Below are 22,854 nucleotides of genomic sequence, written 5' to 3'. Positions count from 1 at the left end.
GATCATCACAGCTCCCATAAATGCCGTACTCCCCCACTTTACCCCGAACTGGTACTTTAGATGTCTTCTAGGTTTGGAGCAGCTTTCTTTGTTGCTTGCATACCTTGAAACCTCCATGGTTTGCAGTTTCCCTGTTGAATCTTGCCGAAGGAAGCAAGTCTGATCCTTTACTAAATTTCATTTACTTTGCCGAGGTTCTTGAAACAAGCACGATGGATGCCCTCACAGTAAGGTCGCACTCTTTCGAACCCAACCCCACGCAGGACTTATGTCAGTTTAACCACTTTGTAGGCCTCTCTGGATGCTCTGGTCACTAATCCAGAGCTTGCGCCGCTTCTGTCCCTGCTCAAGGGCATTCGCAATGGCGCTGTCTACGGGGCCAAGGTCCGCTTTCCGCATGCTCTAGTGTATGTTCCCTCGAAATCCAGATATCCGGGCCTCTCCCTTGTAAAGAGCTAAGCTGACTCGATGTGCTCGACATCCATAGGATGATTTTGCTTTTTCGCTCAGGAACGTATGGCAATCCAGCCTTTAGAACATAGATCAATCATGCTGATCATGACACAGATTCCGTGAGAAAGTCAAGCTTGTCCTTAAAGCCACGCGCCAACATGCTCGGAACCTGGCCACGTTTGCGCTGATATACAAGGGCTCGATGATCCTGCTGCGCAATATCAACCCGGTTGCTGTCGGGAAAGAAGGACGATACGATAGCTTTTTTGCCGGGTTGCTAGGAGGCTATGCCGTCTTTGGTCGGCATAAAACCAGTATCACTCAACAGGTAAACAGCCGGGCAATCAAATACCGGACTCGATCATCCACTGACAGTTCTGCGAGATTGTGATCTATATCTTTGCTCGTGTGGTACTTGCGTTGGCCAAACTTGCCATTCGTCCAGACATGCACCCACTCTCCTCTCTCATCACTCCGCAAACGCGAACTCAGATGAAAAGCAATGCCTGGCCGGTATTTGCCAGCTTGTCCTGGGCGCTTGTTATGTACATCTTCCGTTGGCATCCAGATACATTGATGTCAAGTCTGAGGAGTAGCATGGTGTACATGTATGCTCTCGCTCTCGCTATCTCGCCTGCCTTGTATGACGCTAATCATTATTCTAGTTACGCGGATTCCGATCACTGGGACTCGTTCCGCAATTTTTTAATCCACAACAAATGATCTCAGTGATGCTATTTGTATCGCTCCCAATACCAGGCCAACCTCCAACGGCTGGGCTATATCACATGATGGCATATAGATACGGTGCGTTCGGGATGTTGTTACATTTTGCACTGTATATCCCCTATATCATTTGGTTTATTGGTATTGAACTGGCAGGGGCCGCACAGCGGCTGTACCTATGATGCCCTACCGCAGGCGGTTTGAGGGGCCAAGCAAACAATAGAGTCTGGACGGTACATACACTTGAGCTGCTGCATCCAGAGATGTACTTCGAGCCATCGAAGTAATCTGCTCAGTAATGTTTGCCAGCATGTGTGGTGGTTAAATTTGATGACAAACTTCCACGCGGGACAACCCAGAAGAAGGTTGGCAAAATGAACCATCAGCTTCGTGAATACCGTTTTCTCTCCACCTTGACACCAAATGACCACGAAACGTATGTAGCTGGTGCTCATACCTTACTCCCGTATAGGGTTAGGACTCCTTATGGCCACAGCCATCCACCGGCTTGGGAAAGCCATTTCTGATCATACCTTGGAGTCCAGCGATAGCCTAGCCTTTTAGCTGCAAGTGTATCTGTAGAGCGAGCATTTTTCACGGACAGGGCCTGCGAAGAGAGGTTGTCGCTCTTTGTAACAAGGCGGGAAACATGAGTCCGGTTAACCCATAAGTGATGGCACACAGAAAACCTACGGACGATAGTGCCCGAAACCTCTGGTGGTAGTGTTGTTGCCTTGGGGTTGATGGATAATGGTCCAGACGAGTACTTCCGAAGTAGACCATTTATACGAGGCAGGTTCCCAAGCTCTCGTTCAGGAGCTTCAAAGTCAAATTGTATTGCTGCCAGGCGTCCTCCTTGACTTTAGGATCACGGGGCTCGACACCTAAGCCTTTGATACTAGATAGGGTCAGAGCCAACAATCCCAATCTCATACCGAACCAAATGCAAACTCACGATCGGAGGTCTCGCCTGATGTGGGGATTTTGCCAGTATTTCATGATCATCATGTTCTTCACAATCCTGTGTTCCAAGCCTGCAACTTCCGCTGCTCTTTGGAGGAATTTAATGGTATTAGCGATTCGCTGTTGGTCCAGGCTCTCTGGGGGTGACGATCGGAAGGAGGAGCGTAGGGTGTGCCGAAGGACGTATCGAGCTGGCGTCGAATAATTCACGGCTTTCAGCCCGTGTCGATACAACTGGCGGTAGGCATTGACAACAACTTGTGAGTCTTCCAGAGACTTTAAGGATTGCATTGGAGAGACCATCTTGCTCGAGTTGTGTCAATTGTGCCAATGTACGGAGTACTGTACATACACACTTGATAACTATCAAATGCTGCAAGCCGCAGGCGGCGGCGGCGGCGGCGGCGGCGGGAGTTGACGCTAGCCAGTTACGACCGGCATTATCAGCACCGCGCGTTAGGCTGCAAGTGGTTTAAGTTGGGTCGGGCTTCTTTAGCTTCCTTCCACCCTCCACTCCCTCCCACCTTGCCTGCTTGCTCCGCCAGGCTTGCTTGCTCCCTCGCTCCAGCATACTACCTGCCCACGATCCCAAGCGGACTTCGATCAAGCTGTCTATTCTTTCTCTCACAGTGCTTCTCATTCTTTTCCAGCAGCGAGGGTCAACCGAAAGAACAAAGTGTTTCGCGCCTACCGGACCCCTCTCTTCGAGCTGGCCCGTGATTAATGCTGCGGAGTACCAGTGCGCGCCTTGTTGTGTAGACATATGTGATTTGACTAAACTGGTCTCACCATATCTTCCCCTTTCTTGGGACAGCAGAAATCTATCACATCTTGGACTTCCTCCGTCTGATAATCATCGTTTCTCGGCGCTGGGCTATCTACCAATGCAGTGTATACCTGGACAAACTGAACTCGGGTCAATAAAATGAAGGACTGTCTTATGTAGACACGTGAGAAGACCTCTCCTCTAACACCATGGTCCGAGTTACGCGAAGAGCCAACTCGGTCTTCGCCAGACATGCGCCAAGCAGAAACGTCAAGAAGACGGTACGCAAGCATAAAGTGATTCTGGAATCCGTTACGCAGGAGAAGAAGAAACTTCGCAGTGTCGTATGTTCTTTCGTCTTGCTCATATCTCACGGGGCATTCTTGACACAACCACTTTAGATATCTTTCGAAGCAAAAGCTCCTCCTGGTTATACCTTCATTCCTGCAGGCAACCCTCAGCTCACGACTGCGTGTAAGGAAGTCTGTCGGAAGGACAGTTTGAAGGTGTTCGCTGTTTCGGTATGCCCGACAGCCATCTCCTTAACTTAACATGCTCTTTTCCTGCAGCCCGGCTCCGTTTTTCTAATGTTGGTTCATAGACAACACCGCATATGCACACACACAACCTATCCCAGCATGTTCACCGGATAGGATATCACTTTCCCAGCGCTGTTGTCGCAACAGTCTGTATGGACCTGGGACTCCACCTTACAACAGCGGGGAAAACAATGCAGTTTCAGACTTCTGCCATTACCAAAGCCCGCAAGCGTACTAATTCAGAAGCTTCTCAGACGACAATCAACACCGAAGCAAGGGATGTAATCAAGGATCTCTTCCCTAATATCCCGGACAATGACCTGAATCAAATTGTAAAAACTGCTTTCCAGAAGGTATGTGGATAATAATCACAAACAAGCCTTGGAGCCTCATAACAGGGAAGCAAAAAGTGTTGGACAAAAGATACTGAAACTGTTTCCAGGGTCAGCGCAAAGTAGGCACAGCGGTTGAATTACCCCTAGCCCGCCGCTCCCAGCTCGCAGTTGTGGCCCACATACGTCATGTTTACACGGAATACGATCGTTTGTTGAAAGCGACATCGTTCCACGAGGCGAGAAGCACGGTTGAAGAGCCTACCTTGGCCAAGTTGGTCGAATGGCGGGGTGATGATGAGAATGGAAAGATCGTTCTTGAGGATGTTTTCCGCGAAGTCATTGTGATATCTGATGACGAAGACAGTGACACCGAGGAAGAGCCAATACAGCCCTTCGACCGTGACCAAAGTGTGGTGGTTGTCTCTAGCAACCCGCGTGCCGAAGAACTACAGACAAACCCAGTCACTTATGCTAGGTCTAGCCTACGAGACACCCAGCTGGATATATCGGACGAGGACGCACCGCCTGGATTTCGTTTTGTCCCGGAGATTCCTAAGAATGACAAGCTTGACCGTCGTGGATTCAGCCGATACCAAGCATGGGACCGTGCCATTAACAGATATAGAAACATAGCGGAAGGGGCTAATCCACGCAGGCCGCCTGGTAACTCCCCCCAACTTCGAAGACCATTGGTCGCTCGACAGCCCTTGCAAGAGACGGCCGAGTCTGGCACAGATTCACTCTTCTTCCCTCTCGAGGATAGGCGCACATTCTCTGTTCCATCCCAGGTGACAACTAATGTGGAAACATTCAGCACTGCGTCGAAGAGGGCATACGCAAACCCTGCAATGGAGCATCAAGTGAGTTTGCCCTTGACAATCCGAATCCCACAAATACATCTCTCGGGACGACTTCTTAAAGACTTCATGCTAACAACAACGAGCCTTATGCGTTGCTTCATGCAACTGAAAGACCATACCAGGTAAAGAGATTTTCACCACAGCCCAGTGGGCTTTCCTTGGAGCGAGTGCGCCCATCTCACGGAGAAAGTCGGATTATCCCCCGCCAGGAGTCACCAAATGGCCCTATTTTTGTGAGTAGCCATAGAAACGTATCCGGACATCCAGTTGGACAGCAGCAGAAACCTCTGGAACGTGGCCACAGCAGGACAGTCTCCCACCCAGAGGATCACGCCTTGCCCTCTATAGAGAACCCCTTTCCCGCGGAACTAGGACGATCCAATTGTGGCCCCGTGGAGAACCTTGCCACGAGGATGTCTGGAGGGTTCGCAATCCGCTCTGTAACCCCCGCTCATCTATCTCCCCAGGACTTTCTCCGTCGAGATATCGATGAGACTCTACAATACCAGACAGCAAAGCGCCGACGAACCGCATTCTATCGGCCGATACAAACAGAAACTATCCGCCCTAGTCTTCCTTCTGCTACTGTGAGAAGTGCTCGTACAGGGGAACAGATGGCTTCACCTGCATATGTCCCTCCGGGACGACTTCCGATTCAAGAAAACCCTTCTGTCCGTAGGAATCATGCAGACCCGTTTGGATATGCCCATGCTACTGATCGTCAGCCCGAGGAATACTCATATCCATCCTATACCACCCGTGTTAGGCTCAGGAATGAGGGTTTCTCACGTCAAATGTCTCACAAGCATGACAATGCCACATTTGATATACCTGACCGTGAGAAACCCACTCAGTACAGGCCTCCGGCTGAGTCCCGTGTTGTGCCCACCTTACGGTATGCCTTTGTCGAGGATAAAAGCAAGGAAGGGCTGATGCCCGCTCAAGCCATCGGCATGGTGAGAAATGATTATGACCCGCAGGTGCCCAAGCACGATGATGACCGCTTAAGGCTGCCCGAGGCGGAAACGATACAGCCAACTACATGGAGTGGCAAAGACCAGGGATATGCTTTTGCTCCCCAAGAGCCACCTCAGAGAAAAGGTCATTATGCCGATGACTTTGTTCGTGCCATTGACCCGAGTAACTCTGAGCCATTGGATTATCCGTTGGAGCGTCGTCTTCAGACAAACTATACCCGTCCTGGATCGGATAGGGTTGGTCTTGTCTACGGTAGTCAACAAGTTAATCAGCAGGCTGGACCGGAACTAAGACCCCTTCCGGACCGCACCCATGCGGATCCATGGTCAAGATCCGCTATCCAGAGGTATGGCGTAGTGGATGACGGGAGTCAGCGCTATCATCAGATGCATGATGCTTCAAAAGCTGCAAACCGTTACACTGACAGGTATTACGGAGAGGCAACGGTACTTTCACGGTATGGATAGTGGACATGAATCGCCTGGTTTCATAACAGCTTGCCGGTCGTCAGAAGCTAACTGTAACACTTGTAGCAGGGAACTCCTCGAGCCTCCACGCTACGGCTTACGAACCAAAGAACCACGGTGTCCTGCCTATGTAAGAGAGTCTGAACGGTCTCGTCCTCCGGTTCCAGAGGGCAGAACCATTGTTATCGTGGATTGATATTGTTACCCATGTGAGGGGTCGGTGTCAACTTTGTACATTCCGGTCGCCGTGTAAATGTCTATGGTGATGTACAGTACATACATACCTTACAAGTGGAGCGTACATGATACCCAATCCTGTAACAAATTGAAGCTATGCGCCAAGAAATATACTACTCTCCTTTATGCTATCAGTGTAGAAGACGATATATGTGCTTGTTCCAGATTTTTACGAAAGGAATTTACACACGCAGGATGGAAAGCACATATATATCAGGAGAAAGGATAAATATGAAAATCACTCGGTACAGCCCCCCAATAGGTGCATCCTTGATAATCGCACCCAAATTATCAAACGCCCATTGTCCTCTTCACGTTCAAACACCCTGGGGCTGCCCATCCGCATTCCCCCCGGTAACTGTCTTTCCAGTCTTCTTGATCGTCGCCAACACAGTCTCATATGACACGGAGGAGTCGGTCACAACCGTTGCGGTTTGCGATTCCAGGCTCACATCGAAGGACTTGACCCCTAAAGATTCCTTCTCAATTAACGAACTGCAGCCCATTGTTTCGGGCAGGATTTTGCGGGGGAAAGAAAAAAACAAAAAACATAGTTGGAAACGGTATTTTTGGTGGCTAGACTAGGTAGACATACCCTCAAGCTTCTTAAGAACTCGTTCCACGGCTCCGGAGCAACCACCGCAGCTCATGGTGACGTCGAATTTGTACTGGTGGTCGGACATGTTGACGGGTGGAGGAAGGGGGGGGGGAGCCGCCTATCGCGAATGGCAAGAAGGAAAAGAGTGCAGTGGCGGTCGGAATTTCTAGTTTGGGTTTCTCTTTTCAATTCTTCGGTCTACAGAAGAAATCAGGGGAGGTTCTCTGCTGGTCGAGGATCTGTATGTCTGAATTAGTTTCGAAGGGGGGGGGAAAGGAAAGCTGGATTTCGCGACGGACTGTCTGTCAATAATGATAAAGAATGATGGCGGGGCTAAAGGTTCGAGATGCAAGGGGGAAAGGAGGGGCTTAAACGCCTGGTGGGGCGGAAAGCCAAATAATTGCTAGCTAAGGGATAGTAGTGATTGTACCTGAAACTTGCTCCAAGTTGACAGTCTTCCGGGTAGGAAATGGTGGGAAAGGGAAAGGGAGGGAAGAGTTGTTCTGACCCCCGAATTTTTTTTCTGTCTTCTTTGTTAAAAGTAATTAGACAGGGAGATGCAGGGAGATGAATACGTATTCCGTAGATGAACGACTCGACCCGGCGAGCAACCCTTATTTGTATCCTCTCGGTCTGTCTGGCTACCTACTGGTGGGGCTGAACATTATGAGTACAAGGAGAGAAAAACGCAATTATCACTCATCCTTTGCTCGGTGGGCTTAATAATCCTGGCACATACCGTGCCTGAATCAAAATTAACTAAGTTACATGAGATGACAAATTCGCAGATGACAGCTTCATCAGTCCCTAGAAGCCCGCCGCCCGCTTCTTCTTCTTCGCCTTCGCCACGGTTTTGCGCCCGGCCTCGCGACCACCAAACATGCCGCGCTCGATTTGTGTCATCGAGACATCCTGGTCCGCCATCTGACTGCTGTGCAACCGGAAGCTGGGCGGCTCGAGGTGTTCTGGCTGGCTTCCCCAAGCCCGAGCAGCGTCAGCTGTGACGATAGGAGTGGGAAGATGAGTTAAGCCAGCTTGTTGACTTCCATGCAACGATGCCGTCCCTCTCCGTGAATGCCGCCGCTTGGGAGTAGTTGCCGTCATGCCTTGTGTTCCTGCTACATTCCTTTGCCAGCTATAGTCGGCGGGGTTGACTCCAGGTCTCCAGTGTTGTAGCATGCTTGCTGTGCCGGAGTTCATTACCTGATCGCCCTTGAAGCTGGTAAAAGCTGATAGACTAGAGTACAGTGGCCTTATACTCGCTGGCGTTTCAGGCTCAGTCACGTCTGGCTCTCGACTTTTCCTGCTTGACCCGCTGCTTCTGGGTGCACCCTTGTTGTCCTCCCCAGACAAAGCAGAGGATAGGCCTTCCTCATTGTCAATCGGTATTGCCGCGGACGAAGATGGGACTACAGTATCTGCTTGTCCAGAATCCCTGGAACCATGCCCTATCCCACCTCGGATGCTGAATTGTGCTAGAATCAGATCGGCTACCACGCCTCGGATAATTTGTTCTTTCATGATCCTTGTGCGCCCGGGTATAACGTGAGGTAGATAACCAAGCCATTCGTTGATCAATTCATCGTATAGTGCTATGGGGCTAAGTGGTTGGATAATATCGGTCGTTGCAAAGGACTGAGAAATAACCGTACTGAAGATACTGGAGGCTTGAATCGTGGTATAGACGTGGTTGAGAGGACCTGGGCGGCTGTGGGAAATGCGTGACCAGAAAGAGGTCCATTCTTGCGCATCTTGATCAATATCATCCAAAAATAGGCCGCTACCAAGGAGCTCAAGCCTTGCATAGGATTAGTTTCGTGCATAGGCGGACTTTATGAGACCAAATCTCTCGAAGCAGACTCACCCTGTCTGGTTTTTGAACCTGTCACTAGCCTCGGCATCTGCAAGCAGCCCCTCCAGCTGTTGAACCATATTACTGAGGCTATCGCCGATACGTTTATCAGCGCCCTTCTTGCTCGATGCTAGTGCCAGCCTGCCAGTTACCACGGCGTAGATCTGAGTATAATCAAGCGTCCACTGCGGAAACGCAAGTGGTGTGATACTGGACATTGCAGCATCCAAGGTCAAGACGCCACTTCGCGAAGCTGACTCGTCCCAATCGTGCGTAACGAAGTCATCTTGGAAGGTAGTTGACCGAGTTCGTAACATTCCTGGAGCCCGCTTTTTGGCCTTCAAGACATCTATGGGTAGCGAGTCCCCGTCTGCGGCACTGTTGCGGGAAAGTCCGACATAGACTAATTCATGTACAGAGAGATGCGAGTCTAATGCAAAAAGCTTCAGAATGCTGGCTCTGCAATCGTGAGATTTGTTGCGGACTGGCAATGAGAGGTGACCGGTTTCTCTCATAACAAGCGTTGAAAACTGGGTACTGTTTGGTGATAGCTGGTATTCTGAAGGAATATCAGACGGTGGGATGTCTAAAATCGATGGATCGTGTAAAGTCAATGTCTCTGCTTCGGTATCACGTATAGAAGCACACGGGAAGACGAGTGTAAAGGGGTTCAGTTTTGAGTAGAGGATGAGATAAAATTCTGATGATAGCTGTTAGCATTTTGTTGAGCTTACATATGGACTGCCATGCTGGAGAGCTCTACCTTCATGTATAAGAAAAGAATCAAGCCGCATTGTCGTGTCTTCAGGGTCCCGAAAATGACGCCATGACATTTGCGGACATACTGCAGGTCGTGAATCGCTAGTGTCTGGACCAGATTCGGGCGCAAGAGCCAGCCAAAAAATCCGGGATGTTGTCAAGATGAAAACATGTGATACATTGCTGGTGCTTCGTTTGACGTCTAATATCCATTCGGACTTCCTCTTTAAGCCGAGCTCAATGGAGTATGGGTATACCTGGCCGTCTCGCGTCCGATATAACATTGGGCAGCGCCGGTCACAAACAATAAAGCTGTTAACATCTCCCACCCATTCAATGGCCGCCCATCCGTCATGACGAGGGCGGTCATCGTCCTGACAATCATCGATATCGAGCCATGGCAACGAACCGGTTTTAACGCATGCAGTCATCCAACTACTCTTATTCTTATTGTACCGACCAGAAACGTCCCATACACTCCATCTTCCTCGCACATCAACAATACCAAGTTGTTTCTGATACCAAGGATTGAAGGTCACGTCTGCATGTGCAAACCCTCCAGTTTGTGAGATCGAGATTTCGACCACCGGGTTGGCATCAAGGCGAGACATGCGACACTCATTCGACAATGTATAGTCACGTAGTCGAGCAACTGGTGTAGGAACAAGATTCCTGTGGTACTGCGGTCTGAAGATAGCCGTGAATTGAGGCGAACGAACTGCCATCCATGTCGCTTGCTCTTCCACCGTTCGAGCGAAACAGATCTGGCGAACGGCTGCACCTCCCACGAACCAGTCGACTTTTTCAACGTCTCCGATAGATGTGACACGCGCCTTGGCTGTTTTTTCTTGTCTCAACTCGATCGCATCTTCTTCGAGTTTGCGAAAGGATACAACATTTCCGCACTCTCCCGATGCAACGACCGCGATTGGCACCCCGCGGGCCCCCGACTCGCCATTCTCCAAGTCTACCGCGTAACCGAAATCCAGAAGGGACGAAACCGAGGGATCGCATATTTCGCTGGCTGTCGTGATGATATGCGAGGTATTTTCGTCTGACGCAAGAGGCCAACAGGCCGCAAGCTCGGGATAAACTTGAGGTAGGAGGCCTTTGTTCTCGATCAACGATGATTGAGGTGCAGTCAAAGGCGATCTGACGGTGTGTTTGTTGACACCGGCAAAACTGATGGGAAGATCTTCGAACGGAGGTCAGTCTTGCCTGAGAAGGCATTTCTTGGCTCGGGCAACTAACTTGAGGCCAATGTTCGTGGAAACAGCCAAGTCTGAGTTTCTGGATCATACGTCGGTCGTCCCAAGTGCCCATACTGTAGAGCACCTAGAGGTTGTTCATCCATTGGGTCTGTTCTTGCTCCGGGCAATATGCTCTAGCTGAGGCTGTGTAGTCGTGAGCATATCGAGCACCGAACCCAATGTGTTAATAAGATTGGGATGAAAGACAAAGTCTCGGGCAGGGCATTGAAATGAAGCGGCTCTGAGCAGCCGGCAAGTCGGGACCCATGCGAACGTTACAATAAAGTGTCTTTGTCTTGTAGCTGCATGAGATAATTCGGTCTAGACAGACCAGGACCGGATTGCGAAAAAAAATATACTAGATCCATCGATGCCAAGCTTTTGGCCCGGGGGTTGCGCCGCAACAAGTACGATTTACTGTCATTTACTAGCGTCCGTCCATGGAAGTCGCAAAGAAAACAACCAGCTTTTCCACTCTCGCGTCGCAATCAACAATCGACTCGCCTCTAGCTCACTAATATCTAGATTCGGAATGAATACCGCATTCGATCCCTCACTTTCGACGAGTGGCATGCGCCCGCCTCTCGCGTCGGCTGATGCGCCGTCGATGGCCGACTCCTTACCCAGCATCAATTTTGGCTTTGAGGACCTACGCAATCGCATGGCTCAATTTACAGCTCGTTTTGATGCCTTTATTGAGAGAGGCCGGAAACAAGTTCTAGAAGAGAGGAATCATTTCAAAAGCGGGTTGGCAGAGCTTCAGGGTAAGCAAGCACGCAGTCGGACGCGTTAGGTCGTGATTTGCCTTCCGCTAACACCGCGCCTTCCAGAGGATGAGCGCATGAGACACAGGGATATCGAGATTCTCGATTTAAAAGCACAAACCCATCAGCAGACTTTGCAAAAGGAAGCCGCGGAGGCCGCTGAGATGCATGCGGCCATCTCATCCGTCACCTTGGAGCGCGACTCTCGGCTCGCTAAGCGTGATCGCTTGAAGCAGCAAATCGACGAGACCCAGAAAACGATCAATCAGAGATTAGAAGCGCAGAAATTGCACGCCAAATACCTTGATGAGCAGGCCCGGCTTAATGTTCCGGAGCTAGACTTTTGGCAAGATTATCTGTGTTTACGAATCGAGGGGGCCGGCCGGGAAGATAGGTTGAAGTTTGTTTACACACATTTACTAGAGAAAGACTGGGAGGCCGAGGCTTGGTTCGAGCTTGGAACAGCCAGTCGCGATTATGATGTCTTCCACACGCGACCCAAGGTTGATCGGGAGGCGCTGGAGCGCGAACTTGATATTGTAAATGAAGATCGCGATTTTGGTGGGTTTCTCAAGAGGATGCGGAAGTTGTTTGTCGAAACAATGAAATAGCGAGTTACGTTGGACGGACAGAAATGCTTGATGATACATGCTTATAAATATCACCTGAATAACTTTGCAGGCATACAAGCCATATGCGTAAGAAATCCCAGCGTAGCCACATCACACTTGAACATAGGCAAGAGATTGGGGGAGGGGGTCTTCTGCGGCCGAAAGGAAATAACCTTTCGCCCTTGGCTTGAACTCTTCAATCAGCCTCTATCAATTCTGGATGCATACACGCGAGTCGAGATCAACCACCTGTAGCTTCGCGGTAGAATGATATGCTTCGACTCGCCCCGGCCGTGGCAAATCCTTCCGAACGCCCGACCTTCGGCAGCCATCTCACACTCCAGATGGATTTCTCAGTCTCAGAATGAGTGGCTACACACGCTCTAGCATCGATTGACCAAACCTTGACTTTGCCATCAAAAGAGCTATTAATTGTCAGGACCACTATCAGAAGGCGCGCGTGTACCGCAGGTGTACTTACCCGCTGAGAAGGTATTCTCCCGTATTGCTCCAGGAAAGAGACATAATCCATGCTGTATGACCCGATAGATTGGCTACTTGTTCACCAGATGATGTGTCATATAGTACAATCACCTTTGAATCTCCGGCAGCAGCAAGGAACTTCCCTCCTGGTGAGAAAGCAACCGCTCTAACGGGTTTCACAAGGCCTATCGGTCGCAAACGAGATAAATAGTCAGAGCACTTGCGGCTTGCAGAGATAGTGGCGAATCGATCCTTTACCTGATAAACTGAATGGCATGCGGCCCGTTTCAGTGCTGAAGATGTAGATACTGCCATTTTCATGGCCACTAGCAAGGAATCGACCATCCGCGGACTACAGCCTCGTGTGAGCTTCAATTGACCAAGGAATGGATGACTCCCGGATTTTACCAGATCTATGCAGGTACCGAAGCTGCCTTTGGTTTCGTAGTCTCGAATCTCTTCACCACTGGCATTCAGGTCCCAGACCTTGACGTGCCCATCTTGGCTGACACCAGCAAGGTATTGCCCATCCTCGGACAAGGCGATTGCCCAGATGCCGGCAGACCCAGTCTGGTTGGCTGCGACCAGATCAGTATAGCTCTTTGAATTGCCTGGCCCAGACCGACAATAAGAAATACCTACCTGGAGCGGTGCTATCCTTCGCCCATACGCCGTCGTGGCAAGACCAAATCGCGATCTCACCTCCAAACCCAATGCTAGCTGCCCGTGATCCTTTCGCGTTGGTCACTACATGATGACAGCCAAGTTTATGGGCGCCATCAAGGGATTGGACCAGTGGGAAGTCAGGGTCAACCGTCGTATGGACTTTCAGAGAAGAGGATCCAGATGCCGACAAGCAGAACTTATCGGTCACGGCGAGCCCGTAGATGTCAGTAGGGTGTGCTACGCATGATATTTAGCATGGTCCTGAGAGTAAACGGTAGGTTCTACTTGGTCATACGAACCATTGCCTGCGGAACCGCAGGAAAGATATTGCTTCGACTAGAACCGCCAGGTTTGGAGTTAGAATAAATAGCGGCGAACAAACGACAGTCTCTGGTATACATTACCATGACAGCTCCAAGTCGGCTTAAGACATTGATTCTTGACAGACACAGAATGATACGAGCGGGTCGAGATAACTTGGTCGCTAGCTGCAGGAGCTGAGTGTTGTCAAAGACGTAAGGCTAAATCACAACCATGGCGGGACAATCGCGCACGCGGCTGGATGAGATCATGAAACGCGGGTACATGCACGGAACATCAAGTTCTTTTTACCACCACCAATTCGCGGTTGCAAATGGCTCTATCGAATTGAAGGACATAAGAACGATACGGTTCTTAAGGTACACAGTAAAATGAGAAGGATAAAAATATAAAATGAACAAAAGTGGAAGAAAACATGAACCCATTAGTTGGACCAAACGCCGAATGCCATACAGCATTTTATCCTACACATCATATGGACCCGATAATTATACAATCCCAGCCAAACATAATTCAAGCATCTATCATCACTTCGAGCCACCTCGTCTGTTCGCTTCATTCGGTATTTTTGCGGCCCCATTGCTTCTTGATACCTGACAATGAAATTAACTGATGAGATGGGCTCCCGAGTCACTTTTCAAGTAGTCACACTTACTGGCAACACAATTCGGGCACAGCACATGTGAGCGCTTGATTTGACCACACCCTGAACAGGTGCTAAGACTCTTGACATCTTTCAATGCCTTGCCGGCCATCTGCCTATGACGTTTCTTCATATGGGAGGTCTTCTTCTTCGGGACGGCGCGGAGAACGGATTCCCAGATATCAGACAAGATTCCAGGGATGTTGAGCGTGACTGCTGCCGGTCTCAAGAGCGACTGCGACACGGCGGAGGCATTGAGTGTGAATTGGGACCAGCGATCGACTGCGGCATTGGCGAGAGCCGGCGAAAGTGAACCGGCCGGGGACAACCCCTGGGCGGATAGACGGGAGGAAAACAGTCGCAGGGACATTGGGACGCTGAGAACGATTTGGATGAGGGGGTGTGAAGGAGCACACAGGACGGGGGCAGCGTCAGGACTGATAGGCAAGCGGATTCAATGCGGAAACAAATAAATCTTCAATTGAAGCTTCAAATTGGCGGCGGATGGCCCGATTGGGGTCTGGAGAGCCGCTAATCTGAATCTAGACTAGCGGTCCCCCTGAGTCGCGACAACAACGGCAATCCAAAGGGAACGACTTAAGGGGAATGCATCCATCAGTCCGTCTTTCCCTCTCTCTCTCTCGCTTGTTTGCTTCATCAGTCTCGTTCCTTCCTCGAACTCACTTCTCCTGCCTCGGCCTTTCGTTGAAGGACTGCTGTTCGTCTCTCGTTTTCACCTTGGCCTCGCCCACTGCTTCTCGCTTCCCCCCCCACCGACACTTTGTTGGAGGTTGCTACTCCTACTATCTAGATACCAATCTACTATCTACGACCACTATCAGCCCATTCTCCACATCCCCTCCTTCATCTTCTCTCTCTTCCAGCACCATGGCTGCCGCGGCGAATTCCACCCCTGTATCGGTCTTTCCTCGTAGTCATGTCGGTTTCGACAGTATCACCTCTCAGATTGAGCGAAAGCTGTTGAAGCGTGGATTTCAGTTCAATGTGATGTGTGTCGGTGAGTTGCAGCACGTCTGAGCACAGTCTCAATTCTTCGTGTACGGCTGGCATTGATATATATGAATAGGACAAACCGGCCTGGGAAAGTCGACTTTGATCAACACTATCTTCGCTTCTCACCTGATCGACTCCAAAGGCCGCCTGGCCCCTAACGAACCCGTTCGTTCAACCACCGAAATCCAAACTGTCTCGCACAGTATGTTCCTCACTCTTCGCTGATAAGCCCGACCATAAGACTAATAATCGGTTTCCCAAGTCATTGAGGAGAATGGCGTGCGTCTTAGGCTAAACATCGTCGACACCCCGGGCTACGGCGATCAGGTCAACAATGACAGATGGTAAAGCAACCGAGCAAAATCAGTCACGAAAGTCGAACTGACAAACGTTGTGATTAGCTGGGATCCTATTGTGAAGTACATCAAGGATCAACACTCCGCATATCTCCGAAAGGAGCTTACTGCTCAGCGTGACCGCTATATCCAAGACACCCGCATCCACTGTTGCTTGTTCTTCATCCAGCCATCTGGCCATGCGTGAGTATAGTGACCTTAAACTTGATTTTACAGAAACTGATGAAGTACCAACTAGTCTCAAACCCATCGACATTGTCGTCTTGAAGAAGCTCTCTGACGTGGTCAACGTGGTTCCCGTCATCGCTAAAGCCGACTCGCTTACTCTCGAGGAACGCCAGGCGTTCAAGGAAAGAATCAAGGAGGAGTTCGCCTTCCACAATCTGAAAATGTACCCCTACGACAACGATGAGCTTGATGACGAAGAGCGTGCAGTCAATGCTCAAATCAAGGTCAGTAACCGCCTCAGGTCCCATGGTGCCTCCAGTTCTAATGACAATGTAGGACATCATTCCATTCGCTGTAGTTGGTAGTGAAAGAACGATCGTCGTCAATGGCCAGCAAGTTCGCGGCCGCCAAAACCGCTGGGGTGTCATCAACGTGGAGGATGAGAATCACTGCGAATTCGTCTATCTCCGAAACTTCCTTACCCGCACCCATCTTCAGGACCTTATCGAGACGACGAGCCAGATTCACTACGAAACATTCCGTGCGAAGCAACTTCTGGCACTCAAGGAGAGCAGTGCTGCTGGCGGCCATCCTGGTAGCAGCCGGCCCATTAGCCCCTCAGCGGACAGGGAGCTTAGCCGTAACTCGCAACGCATGACCATGAATGGCTATTGATACCTAAGCATTTCGCTTGGCCTTGCTTCTTTCTGTGGATCAAACATGGGCAGTGAGCCCAATCAGGGTAACTTTCTTCCTTTTCTTTCCTTAATGTTTTAATCTCATAGCAACAACTTCATCTCGGCATGCTTCTACAGATATCCTGTTTAACTTGATAATTCCTTGATCGTACCCGTCGTCACTTGAACAATATTATTTGTGAGGGAGTAACTTTAACGCCCTCGTGATTTCCTATGGACTTTTCGTCGCAGATCAAATAAAAGCTAGCAACGAAGCGCTAGGCATCAATCGTATCGTCGTTTCATGTATTTATTTATCTTGGCTCCAGTGAGAAGTATAATTGTAGATCGCTTCATGCAGAAAGTCGGAAGGCAGTGTAACCATTCCGGTGGTTCTGAGCTAAATGAATGACGATGAGCAGACAAGTGTTGAAGTCGTTATGTGCGTCTATAAGATACAGCGTAAATGATGGTCTCACACTATTGCTGAGCGCCAAAGTTATCGCCGTCGACAATGAAATCCCTCAACTCAGCATAAGCTTTCTCAAGGTCATCATTGACGACGATTTTATCATGAGCGCCCGGCTCCTTGGCGTATTCGAGCTCATTTTTAGCCTGCGCAAGACGTTTTTTCAGGCTTTCTTCTGTCTCGGTGTTTCGTCCACGCAGTCTCCTCTCCAACTCTTCCACCGAGGGAGGGGCCAGGAACAAGAAGCGCGCATTGAGATCCGTGCGCTTTACCTGCTTCACACCCTGGAGTGAAAAGGAAAAACGAGCTGTTAGCGAGGCACTCTCTGAAGTCAACACAATCAGATGAACAGAAGCAGCAGCGACATACTTCCATCTCGATATCAAGAATGCAGATTCTACCCTGCTCGGCGATGTTCTTCACAGCTTGGACACTAGTACCATAGTGATTGCCTCCAAATTGCGCATGTTCAATGAAGCCGTGCTTGCTGACCAAGTCGAGAAAGTCTTCCTTTGTCGTGAAATAGTACTCGCGGCCGTCTTGCTCACCCGCACGAGGGCTTCGCGTGGTATCTAAGAAGGCATTCCTTCAGCAATCTATGCCTTTGTGGTTCGGAGACTGATGTGTGTGCGGGGATGCGGGGGAATGTCCGGCCACAATCTCACAGCGGCTGGGTAAGAGCGGGGAGGAGGGGATAGAAGAAGGACTTACGCGAGATTGAGAAGCCGAAGGTGTTCGGATAGTCGGCAAAGAGCCTCTTCAGGAGAGTCGACTTTCCGGTTCCTGACGGTCCGGAGACCACAACGGGGCGGAACTTTTGCACTGCGCGCGCACGGTCAATAAAGATACCACTGCCTTGTGAAAAGGGAGAAGCTGACCAGCGCTAGAAGCCATTCTTGGAATGCAATAGGGATATCTCCGTGAGAAATGATTGTACTTTGAGCAAAGTTGTACTCGCGGTGTCGCTAAGCAATTCATGGTATGCGAGACACTGATCAGCGTTGAATTGACACTTCAACAAAATAGATGCGGCAGAATATGAGGCGGTGAACCGACGGGGCATGTGCTGTCTGTCGCAAACGGACAGCCTATATAGCATAGCTTATCTCATTCTATCACGCATACAATTACAGCAAGAGGCGGAATGCGATAGAGGCGCAAATGTTATTCACACAAGTAGTAATTCAATCCGAAAGGCCACAGACTATCGGTCTCGATGAAAGCGGAACTAGCCTCACGGCTTTGGATGTGTCATTTCCGCATTCTGTGACTCCTGCTCCAGGAAGTTGGACCACAACTCCGCCAATGATTCTTTACTCGCGTTCCCATTGTCAAGGAATTCCGAAGCCAAGGTTTGGCTGCTTGGCGTACGATGCATGGGTGTGCTTGGAACTCTCAATTTTCCAGAAATGCTCGATGTTCCTGGACGCGCCAGACCAGCCTGCTCACGCTGCTCTGTTCAGATCGTTAGTGGCCACGAGTATGGTAAGATCATACAAGAAGAATGGTTGACCAACCATCTGTCCAGCCAAGGAGCGCGGCAATGAGTTGCAAGATCTGGAACTTCTTGGGATCCGACCGATCAAGAGCAAGAAAATGCAGGAGGTGATTTGTTACGATATGTCTAGAAACAAGAGTTAGTAGATTACCAGTCAATGCCTTACAAGGCCAGCCAAGGACCATAGTCGTAGCGCAAAAAAAACACACCTGTCGACGTTGTCTTCCGGCTTCCCTTTCTTGAGGAAGCGCAGAGCTTTCGTCAGATGGTCGTTGAGTGTCACCGCTTCATGCCTGAGCTTCCCTATCAAGAGGTTCTTCTCTTTGACTTCTTTCTCGAATGGCCGAACTCTTTCGAGCTCGCCCTGAGCGTCTTGAAGAGATTTTTCGGCGTCGAGGGCTTTCTTCATTGCTTCTTGAAGACTCTGCTTCAACTCCTCGAGCTGCGCGTCGGAATTCTCCACGAGCTCACGAAGTTCCTGTTTGCGCGCTACAAATCATTAGTTTCAATTCAGGAGAAGAAGTATGTCGGAGATAGGGGCTATTCTCACTAGTTTGGATTTCCTGCAGAGCTCGCTGTAGTCCGTCTACTGCAGCCACCTGAGAGTCACGTTCAGTAGATGCTTTCTCGTAGGCATCTTTGACGCTTGCAAGCTGTTCCTCGAGATCTACCACCTTCACTTCGAGGGTTTCCCGAATGGACCGCTCCTCCATAGCGAGGACTTCCCAGTTGTGCATGGCCTCCTTGGCTTGCTCGAACTCTGACTGAAGATAGTTCTCTTGTTCCAGGAGCTCTTCCTTCTCTTTCAACCAATTTTGCTGGGACAGATTTGTACGGTCTCGCAAGGTCGAAAGCTCCTGTGACATGTTCCTACTGTCTTCCGACAACCGCTCGAGCTCGCCACACTTCGCTTGGAATCGATTCTTGATGCTTGTGTTTTCCTCCTCCAATTCATCAATCTTCGATCTAGCCTGTGCAAGCTCTTCCTATTATGAGTTAGTATGCTTGGGAATAGCACTGGAATGCAAGTGCCGAAGACATACAGCATCTTCCCTCAATCTCTCGCCAAGTTGAGACTTGATTGTGTTCACTCTTTCCAGGAGCTTCTGGAATTGCAACTCTGCATGTTCTTTCTTGTTTTCGGCGTCATCTATCCTCCCCTGCAGAGCTTCCATCTCCGCGTGGTGTTTCGACTGGATTTCCTCCAATGACTTGCGCATGTCTGCCACTTCCGCGCGTAAAGTATCCCGATCTCGAACTAGGGCATCAAACCGGTCGTTGGACTGGAGAGCCTCGGAGCTGGTGGGATCGCTCCCATGGCCTGTGGGGTTAGTCGGATGGCTAGTCGAAGTAATTGTCCGATCGTCAGTCGTCTCAGTCGGTGAATCTCCGGTTGGTTCATCTCTATCTGCGCTCTCTTTGGCAACTAGGGCCTCGGTAGAATCATTCTTATCGTTGTCGCTCTCCTGTTTCGTCACATAATCAGCTCAGGTGGGCATTCGGGGGTGAGGGGTAAACGGGGGTGCCCTTACGCTTGGTTGCGCGGCTGCCTCGGTGTCCTCCGGGGCTCGGTCCTGACCATTGCCTTGGATTTTGTTTAGAGCCTTGCCCTCAATTCCCTTGGGGCCGGTGGCACCCTTGGCTTTCTTCTTGTTCTTTGACTTTGCGCCTATGGGGGAGTATCAGCGGAAACGACGGGATAAGCTAGAAGAAGTTGTGAATATGCACAATTGAAGACGAACCTTCAGGCATCTTCACTTTGTTGAGTAGCAAGACGTGACTGAGGCGCGGTTAAATCAAAGCTGGTGTTATGGTCACTGAACTTGTTGTACAGGAGTACGTACTATGGTGAGGGTCCGACCATAGCTGTCAACATCGCTAGCGCAGGGAGGTTGCTTCCGCAGTCCGCAGCTCTCGCTTAGTTACGCCGAATTACCACACCCAACAGTATGAGCCGGCACTACGAAGGAGCTAAAACGGAGTTTCGCTCTCTTTGTATGCTGCATCACCTGTGCATTCAGATTCGATTCCATATTCTGCCTAGTTTATTCTACTAAGTTCACATGCAATGTACAGCTTATAAGCATGCTATGATGTCCCTTTAGGTGAAGTTCAATCTGCCACGCTGTTGTGGGATAGCGACAGGCAGTATGCCAGTGGCCGGCTCCCAGCCACTCTCAACACCAGTTCCCCGGCACTGATCAGGTCGAGTTGAGACACGAGTTGATATGCGTGTTCTGGGCTATGCGCTTCCTAGCCATTTGATGGGGATTTCGCGACCACGGAACAAGGCCCAGTATTCACCTTCCGTTGATGCACTTCGATTGGATGCTTTGTGATAAGTACCAAGTTATGTTGTTTCGTCGATAGTATAGCATGCGGCAAGCCGACGACGGCCATTAGAGAGACAACATGGCAATTCACTGTATGCCTTCTCCTTCACATGAAGTCGTCATAAAAGTCAGCGTCCCGGTCATAGTTGCTGCTGCCTTGAATGTTCTCCTCGCTCATGAGGTCATCGTAAGCATGTTCCTTTTGCCATTTCAACTGGTCGCGTTCCCTCCTTTCCAGTTTCTCCTTTATGCGTTGCTCCTCTCTCAATTTGCGTTCCTCCTTGTTCTTCTTTTTCAAGAACTCGTCTTTTTCGGCTTTGAGATCAGGGAACTTTTCAATGCGTGTCTTGTTCAGGCGGTTGACGATAGGGTTTTCTCGCTGTCGGACAAACACCTTGCGCACCAGTTTATGGTTGTGGAAAGAGACTTGGCCAGCTGCCATGGATCCATCCTTCATTAAATTTGACCACGGTGTATAGATCACTGTGATATTGTCCTTCTTGTTCCCTGTAAGCTTTTTTAGTCTCCACCGCTGACTTGCTTGTTGGTTCTCGCCGGTACCCGTTCCTGACGAAATATTTCTGACCTTCGATTGAATTCGCCTTCGTGAGCTGGGCACAATCTTCGAGAAGCGCCTGAGGAATTTGATCCCATGTTTCTCCATCACGAAGGCGAAGGTACACATGGGCACTAGACAGGTTATCCACATGGAACTAATGATTGAGTTAGGGTGTCTTCGGAAGCTAGGTTGCTGCGCGACGAAGAGAGACAAACCCTAGCCGAGACGCAAAAAGATATTAGCTCACTTGATGCACATTCTCGGATATTCACAGCACAAGGTCAGATTACCAGACATCACTCTCTAACCCAAATTTAATGAGGTCCTCATCTGTTCCAAGTCAATTATTAGAGTCTCGGCACAATCTCATGGATATAGAAAAGCCCATCATACTTTCGAATTTATCCTTTCCGACATAGATAAAGGCTGCGGGTTGAACCACATTCGATGTGAAATAGTAAACCATTATGCCAGACAGGCCACCGGATTTTTGAAATAAGAAGCAAACTGAAGCTGTTGCTGCTGCGAGGGAATAGCGGGGCAAAAGAATTCCGGGGACAATCACCGACTCCGAACTAATGAAGAGACAAAACATGTGATTAGTCATCTTTTTTTTTATCTACTTACTCAGTAATACTCAAGTAGATGACCACTTACAATGAGTAAACTACTTAACGAACTACAACTACTCGGTTACTCGAGCATGTTGGACAAAGGCCTGAATGCGTCACAAGGAAATGAAGCATATGGTTCCGGTGCGTATATGCGATTTTTCATTTAAAAATTCACCAGCTTGACCATCTGTACGGTTATAATTTACCTCACTTGTCCTAGATAACAGCTTAGGAAGGAAAGTCGGCGGACTTTCTGTGATCGGGTTGGCCCCTTCGATCGTACGGCGGAGTTTAAGTGCTTGATGCACTGTCCTGTCTAATCAAGGCCGAGTTTTGAATGGGGTCTGGCCATCCCCTGAATCAACCTCGCATGTCTTGAAGTTACCGGCCAATGGCAGAGCGTTTATTTAGACTTCGTCGTAAGACTTTCGTGGGACCTATCGGAGCCAACACGACCACGATATCTGTCATACAGTCTTCGGGGCGTGATTATGATACTGGCTGAGTACAGGCTGGAAGCTTGCGTCAAGAGACAGTAGCATCGTGACTGTGTTGTGGGGATGCAGGCTGACTACCCAACCTTGACTTCAAAATTCGCTCCTTACGCAAGTGCAGTTGTATGTCGATTAACCACCAAACTGCTGTTATTGTAGCTTGGTGGCCAATCAGTCGAGTCTTGGGGGGGGGGGGTCCGATCATACAGCGACATGTTCCAATCTACCTCTTGGCAAGAAAAGAGAAGGCTGGACAAACTGCCAGGAAGGACGGAGTACTTACATACATACAGGGAAGTTGGAATTAAGTGATACGGTTCACAGCAGGGCAAACGGCCTCAGCTGCAGAAGACATGGGTCAATTAATCAATCAGCGACCTAGAGCGGAGGTAAGAAGCACG

The 22,854-nt window shown here is 49.7% G+C and overlaps 14 protein-coding genes across 14 annotated transcripts; 4 read left to right on the top strand and 10 right to left on the bottom strand.

Moving 5' to 3' along the window:
- The first annotated feature begins 9 nt into the window (after positions 1-9).
- Positions 10-1,559, top strand: BO86DRAFT_363537 (Tim17/Tim22/Tim23/Pmp24 family protein). Its single transcript, XM_025669977.1, has 6 exons — positions 10-227; positions 292-407; positions 488-514; positions 568-781; positions 838-1,061; positions 1,119-1,559. The coding sequence occupies exons 1-6, from the start codon at positions 213-215 to the stop codon at positions 1,174-1,176; spliced, it is 654 nt and encodes a 217-aa protein (XP_025526940.1). The 5' UTR covers positions 10-212; the 3' UTR covers positions 1,177-1,559.
- Positions 1,227-1,798, bottom strand: BO86DRAFT_105582 (uncharacterized protein). The gene is made up of 2 exons (XM_025665892.1): positions 1,421-1,798; positions 1,227-1,300 (listed from the first exon to the last, which is right to left on the bottom strand). The coding sequence occupies exons 1-2, from the start codon at positions 1,632-1,634 to the stop codon at positions 1,278-1,280; spliced, it is 237 nt and encodes a 78-aa protein (XP_025526939.1). The 5' UTR covers positions 1,635-1,798; the 3' UTR covers positions 1,227-1,277.
- On the bottom strand, positions 1,671-2,046 carry BO86DRAFT_105552 (uncharacterized protein). Its single transcript, XM_025665890.1, has one exon. It carries the CDS (start codon positions 1,960-1,962, stop codon positions 1,774-1,776), a length of 189 nt encoding a protein of 62 aa, XP_025526938.1. The 5' UTR covers positions 1,963-2,046; the 3' UTR covers positions 1,671-1,773.
- BO86DRAFT_105563 (DUF1763-domain-containing protein) lies at positions 1,799-2,490 on the bottom strand. The gene is made up of 2 exons (XM_025665891.1): positions 2,135-2,490; positions 1,799-2,077 (listed from the first exon to the last, which is right to left on the bottom strand). Exons 1-2 carry the CDS (start codon positions 2,443-2,445, stop codon positions 1,963-1,965), a joined length of 426 nt encoding a protein of 141 aa, XP_025526937.1. The 5' UTR covers positions 2,446-2,490; the 3' UTR covers positions 1,799-1,962.
- A 521-nt stretch (positions 2,491-3,011) lies between these two features.
- On the top strand, positions 3,012-6,462 carry BO86DRAFT_105523 (DUF2293 domain-containing protein). The gene is made up of 6 exons (XM_025665889.1): positions 3,012-3,252; positions 3,310-3,429; positions 3,510-3,800; positions 3,890-4,642; positions 4,726-6,077; positions 6,157-6,462. Exons 1-6 carry the CDS (start codon positions 3,118-3,120, stop codon positions 6,281-6,283), a joined length of 2,778 nt encoding a protein of 925 aa, XP_025526936.1. The 5' UTR covers positions 3,012-3,117; the 3' UTR covers positions 6,284-6,462.
- A 7-nt stretch (positions 6,463-6,469) lies between these two features.
- Positions 6,470-7,476, bottom strand: BO86DRAFT_389765 (copper metallochaperone ATX1). The gene is made up of 3 exons (XM_025672220.1): positions 7,222-7,476; positions 6,920-7,161; positions 6,470-6,793 (listed from the first exon to the last, which is right to left on the bottom strand). The coding sequence occupies exons 2-3, from the start codon at positions 7,005-7,007 to the stop codon at positions 6,642-6,644; spliced, it is 240 nt and encodes a 79-aa protein (XP_025526935.1). The 5' UTR covers positions 7,008-7,161; positions 7,222-7,476; the 3' UTR covers positions 6,470-6,641.
- A 154-nt stretch (positions 7,477-7,630) lies between these two features.
- Positions 7,631-11,145, bottom strand: BO86DRAFT_340103 (uncharacterized protein). Its single transcript, XM_025669035.1, has 4 exons — positions 10,785-11,145; positions 9,538-10,728; positions 8,787-9,474; positions 7,631-8,720 (listed from the first exon to the last, which is right to left on the bottom strand). Exons 1-4 carry the CDS (start codon positions 10,885-10,887, stop codon positions 7,730-7,732), a joined length of 2,973 nt encoding a protein of 990 aa, XP_025526934.1. The 5' UTR covers positions 10,888-11,145; the 3' UTR covers positions 7,631-7,729.
- A 91-nt stretch (positions 11,146-11,236) lies between these two features.
- Positions 11,237-12,226, top strand: BO86DRAFT_363524 (kinetochore Spc25 family protein). The gene is made up of 2 exons (XM_025669976.1): positions 11,237-11,547; positions 11,614-12,226. Exons 1-2 carry the CDS (start codon positions 11,316-11,318, stop codon positions 12,156-12,158), a joined length of 777 nt encoding a protein of 258 aa, XP_025526933.1. The 5' UTR covers positions 11,237-11,315; the 3' UTR covers positions 12,159-12,226.
- On the bottom strand, positions 12,167-13,858 carry BO86DRAFT_340098 (SKI complex subunit WD repeat protein SKI8). The gene is made up of 7 exons (XM_025669034.1): positions 13,712-13,858; positions 13,607-13,643; positions 13,284-13,544; positions 13,050-13,219; positions 12,900-12,993; positions 12,640-12,826; positions 12,167-12,583 (listed from the first exon to the last, which is right to left on the bottom strand). The coding sequence occupies exons 1-7, from the start codon at positions 13,712-13,714 to the stop codon at positions 12,400-12,402; spliced, it is 936 nt and encodes a 311-aa protein (XP_025526932.1). The 5' UTR covers positions 13,715-13,858; the 3' UTR covers positions 12,167-12,399.
- Positions 13,859-13,933: 75 nt separating this feature from the next.
- Positions 13,934-14,730, bottom strand: BO86DRAFT_389760 (mitochondrial 54S ribosomal protein bL32m). Its single transcript, XM_025672219.1, has 2 exons — positions 14,284-14,730; positions 13,934-14,221 (listed from the first exon to the last, which is right to left on the bottom strand). Exons 1-2 carry the CDS (start codon positions 14,639-14,641, stop codon positions 14,184-14,186), a joined length of 396 nt encoding a protein of 131 aa, XP_025526931.1. The 5' UTR covers positions 14,642-14,730; the 3' UTR covers positions 13,934-14,183.
- Positions 14,731-14,919: 189 nt separating this feature from the next.
- On the top strand, positions 14,920-16,851 carry aspD (septin aspD). Its single transcript, XM_025672218.1, has 6 exons — positions 14,920-15,289; positions 15,359-15,487; positions 15,548-15,629; positions 15,687-15,824; positions 15,880-16,093; positions 16,146-16,851. Exons 1-6 carry the CDS (start codon positions 15,160-15,162, stop codon positions 16,482-16,484), a joined length of 1,032 nt encoding a protein of 343 aa, XP_025526930.1. The 5' UTR covers positions 14,920-15,159; the 3' UTR covers positions 16,485-16,851.
- On the bottom strand, positions 16,717-18,061 carry BO86DRAFT_105056 (guanylate kinase). Its single transcript, XM_025665888.1, has 4 exons — positions 17,834-18,061; positions 17,667-17,777; positions 17,325-17,527; positions 16,717-17,239 (listed from the first exon to the last, which is right to left on the bottom strand). Exons 1-4 carry the CDS (start codon positions 17,931-17,933, stop codon positions 16,967-16,969), a joined length of 687 nt encoding a protein of 228 aa, XP_025526929.1. The 5' UTR covers positions 17,934-18,061; the 3' UTR covers positions 16,717-16,966.
- Positions 18,062-18,086: 25 nt separating this feature from the next.
- BO86DRAFT_389756 (putative Golgi matrix protein) lies at positions 18,087-20,308 on the bottom strand. The gene is made up of 7 exons (XM_025672217.1): positions 20,196-20,308; positions 19,986-20,122; positions 19,497-19,919; positions 19,004-19,439; positions 18,663-18,942; positions 18,473-18,579; positions 18,087-18,410 (listed from the first exon to the last, which is right to left on the bottom strand). Exons 1-7 carry the CDS (start codon positions 20,203-20,205, stop codon positions 18,190-18,192), a joined length of 1,614 nt encoding a protein of 537 aa, XP_025526928.1. The 5' UTR covers positions 20,206-20,308; the 3' UTR covers positions 18,087-18,189.
- A 584-nt stretch (positions 20,309-20,892) lies between these two features.
- Positions 20,893-21,811, bottom strand: BO86DRAFT_419520 (putative DUF814 domain protein; the record flags this gene model as incomplete). Its single annotated transcript, XM_025675127.1, has 4 exons — positions 20,893-21,293; positions 21,373-21,499; positions 21,641-21,675; positions 21,739-21,811. The coding sequence occupies 4 exons, from the start codon at positions 21,809-21,811 to the stop codon at positions 20,893-20,895; spliced, it is 636 nt and encodes a 211-aa protein (XP_025526927.1).
- Positions 21,812-22,854: the final 1,043 nt, after the last annotated feature.

Source organism: Aspergillus japonicus (genome assembly GCF_003184785.1).
Source record: "Aspergillus japonicus CBS 114.51 unplaced genomic scaffold BO86scaffold_29, whole genome shotgun sequence".
NCBI lineage: Eukaryota > Fungi > Ascomycota > Eurotiomycetes > Eurotiales > Aspergillaceae > Aspergillus > Aspergillus japonicus.
This window is presented reverse-complemented; position numbering and strand designations above follow the sequence as displayed.

Bases quoted from the DNA above. Each gene is read 5' to 3' on its own strand.
- BO86DRAFT_363537 (XM_025669977.1), top strand. The intron at 515-567 runs GTATGGCAATCC...ATCATGACACAG, and splicing joins TTGCTTTTTCGCTCAGGAAC to ATTCCGTGAGAAAGTCAAGC. The intron at 782-837 runs GTAAACAGCCGG...CAGTTCTGCGAG, and splicing joins AAACCAGTATCACTCAACAG to ATTGTGATCTATATCTTTGC.
- BO86DRAFT_105582 (XM_025665892.1), bottom strand. From the start codon at position 1,634: ATGAGCACCAGCTACATACGTTTCGTGGTCATTTGGTGTCAAGGTGGA. The intron at 1,301-1,420 runs GTATGTACCGTC...CAAATGATATAG, and splicing joins CTGGATGCAGCAGCTCAAGT to GGGATATACAGTGCAAAATG.
- BO86DRAFT_105552 (XM_025665890.1), bottom strand. From the start codon at position 1,962: ATGGTCTACTTCGGAAGTACTCGTCTGGACCATTATCCATCAACCCCA.
- BO86DRAFT_105563 (XM_025665891.1), bottom strand. From the start codon at position 2,445: ATGGTCTCTCCAATGCAATCCTTAAAGTCTCTGGAAGACTCACAAGTT. The intron at 2,078-2,134 runs GTGAGTTTGCAT...GACCCTATCTAG, and splicing joins ATCAGGCGAGACCTCCGATC to TATCAAAGGCTTAGGTGTCG.
- BO86DRAFT_105523 (XM_025665889.1), top strand. From the start codon at position 3,118: ATGGTCCGAGTTACGCGAAGAGCCAACTCGGTCTTCGCCAGACATGCG. The intron at 3,253-3,309 runs GTATGTTCTTTC...CAACCACTTTAG, and splicing joins AGAAGAAACTTCGCAGTGTC to ATATCTTTCGAAGCAAAAGC. The intron at 3,801-3,889 runs GTATGTGGATAA...AACTGTTTCCAG, and splicing joins TAAAAACTGCTTTCCAGAAG to GGTCAGCGCAAAGTAGGCAC.
- BO86DRAFT_389765 (XM_025672220.1), bottom strand. From the start codon at position 7,007: ATGTCCGACCACCAGTACAAATTCGACGTCACCATGAGCTGCGGTGGT. The intron at 6,794-6,919 runs GTATGTCTACCT...AGGAATCTTTAG, and splicing joins AGTTCTTAAGAAGCTTGAGG to GGGTCAAGTCCTTCGATGTG.
- BO86DRAFT_340103 (XM_025669035.1), bottom strand. From the start codon at position 10,887: ATGGATGAACAACCTCTAGGTGCTCTACAGTATGGGCACTTGGGACGA. The intron at 10,729-10,784 runs GTTAGTTGCCCG...CTCCGTTCGAAG, and splicing joins TCCACGAACATTGGCCTCAA to ATCTTCCCATCAGTTTTGCC. The intron at 8,721-8,786 runs GTGAGTCTGCTT...ATCCTATGCAAG, and splicing joins AGGTTCAAAAACCAGACAGG to GCTTGAGCTCCTTGGTAGCG.
- BO86DRAFT_363524 (XM_025669976.1), top strand. From the start codon at position 11,316: ATGAATACCGCATTCGATCCCTCACTTTCGACGAGTGGCATGCGCCCG. The intron at 11,548-11,613 runs GTAAGCAAGCAC...CGCGCCTTCCAG, and splicing joins CGGGTTGGCAGAGCTTCAGG to AGGATGAGCGCATGAGACAC.
- BO86DRAFT_340098 (XM_025669034.1), bottom strand. The intron at 13,220-13,283 runs GTAGGTATTTCT...ATCTGGTCGCAG, and splicing joins GAAGGATAGCACCGCTCCAG to CCAACCAGACTGGGTCTGCC. The intron at 12,994-13,049 runs GTAAAATCCGGG...ACGAGGCTGTAG, and splicing joins TCGGTACCTGCATAGATCTG to TCCGCGGATGGTCGATTCCT.
- BO86DRAFT_389760 (XM_025672219.1), bottom strand. From the start codon at position 14,641: ATGTCCCTGCGACTGTTTTCCTCCCGTCTATCCGCCCAGGGGTTGTCC. The intron at 14,222-14,283 runs GTAAGTGTGACT...TTTCATTGTCAG, and splicing joins GTGCCCGAATTGTGTTGCCA to GTATCAAGAAGCAATGGGGC.
- aspD (XM_025672218.1), top strand. From the start codon at position 15,160: ATGGCTGCCGCGGCGAATTCCACCCCTGTATCGGTCTTTCCTCGTAGT. The intron at 15,488-15,547 runs GTATGTTCCTCA...CGGTTTCCCAAG, and splicing joins AATCCAAACTGTCTCGCACA to TCATTGAGGAGAATGGCGTG. The intron at 15,630-15,686 runs GTAAAGCAACCG...CGTTGTGATTAG, and splicing joins CAGGTCAACAATGACAGATG to CTGGGATCCTATTGTGAAGT.
- BO86DRAFT_105056 (XM_025665888.1), bottom strand. From the start codon at position 17,933: ATGAATTGCTTAGCGACACCGCGAGTACAACTTTGCTCAAAGTACAAT. The intron at 17,528-17,666 runs GTAAGTCCTTCT...ATGCCTTCTTAG, and splicing joins CTTCGGCTTCTCAATCTCGC to ATACCACGCGAAGCCCTCGT. The intron at 17,240-17,324 runs GTATGTCGCTGC...TTTTCACTCCAG, and splicing joins TTCTTGATATCGAGATGGAA to GGTGTGAAGCAGGTAAAGCG.
- BO86DRAFT_389756 (XM_025672217.1), bottom strand. The intron at 19,920-19,985 runs GTAAGGGCACCC...GTGACGAAACAG, and splicing joins AGGCAGCCGCGCAACCAAGC to GAGAGCGACAACGATAAGAA. The intron at 18,943-19,003 runs GTGAGAATAGCC...AATGATTTGTAG, and splicing joins TCTGCAGGAAATCCAAACTA to CGCGCAAACAGGAACTTCGT.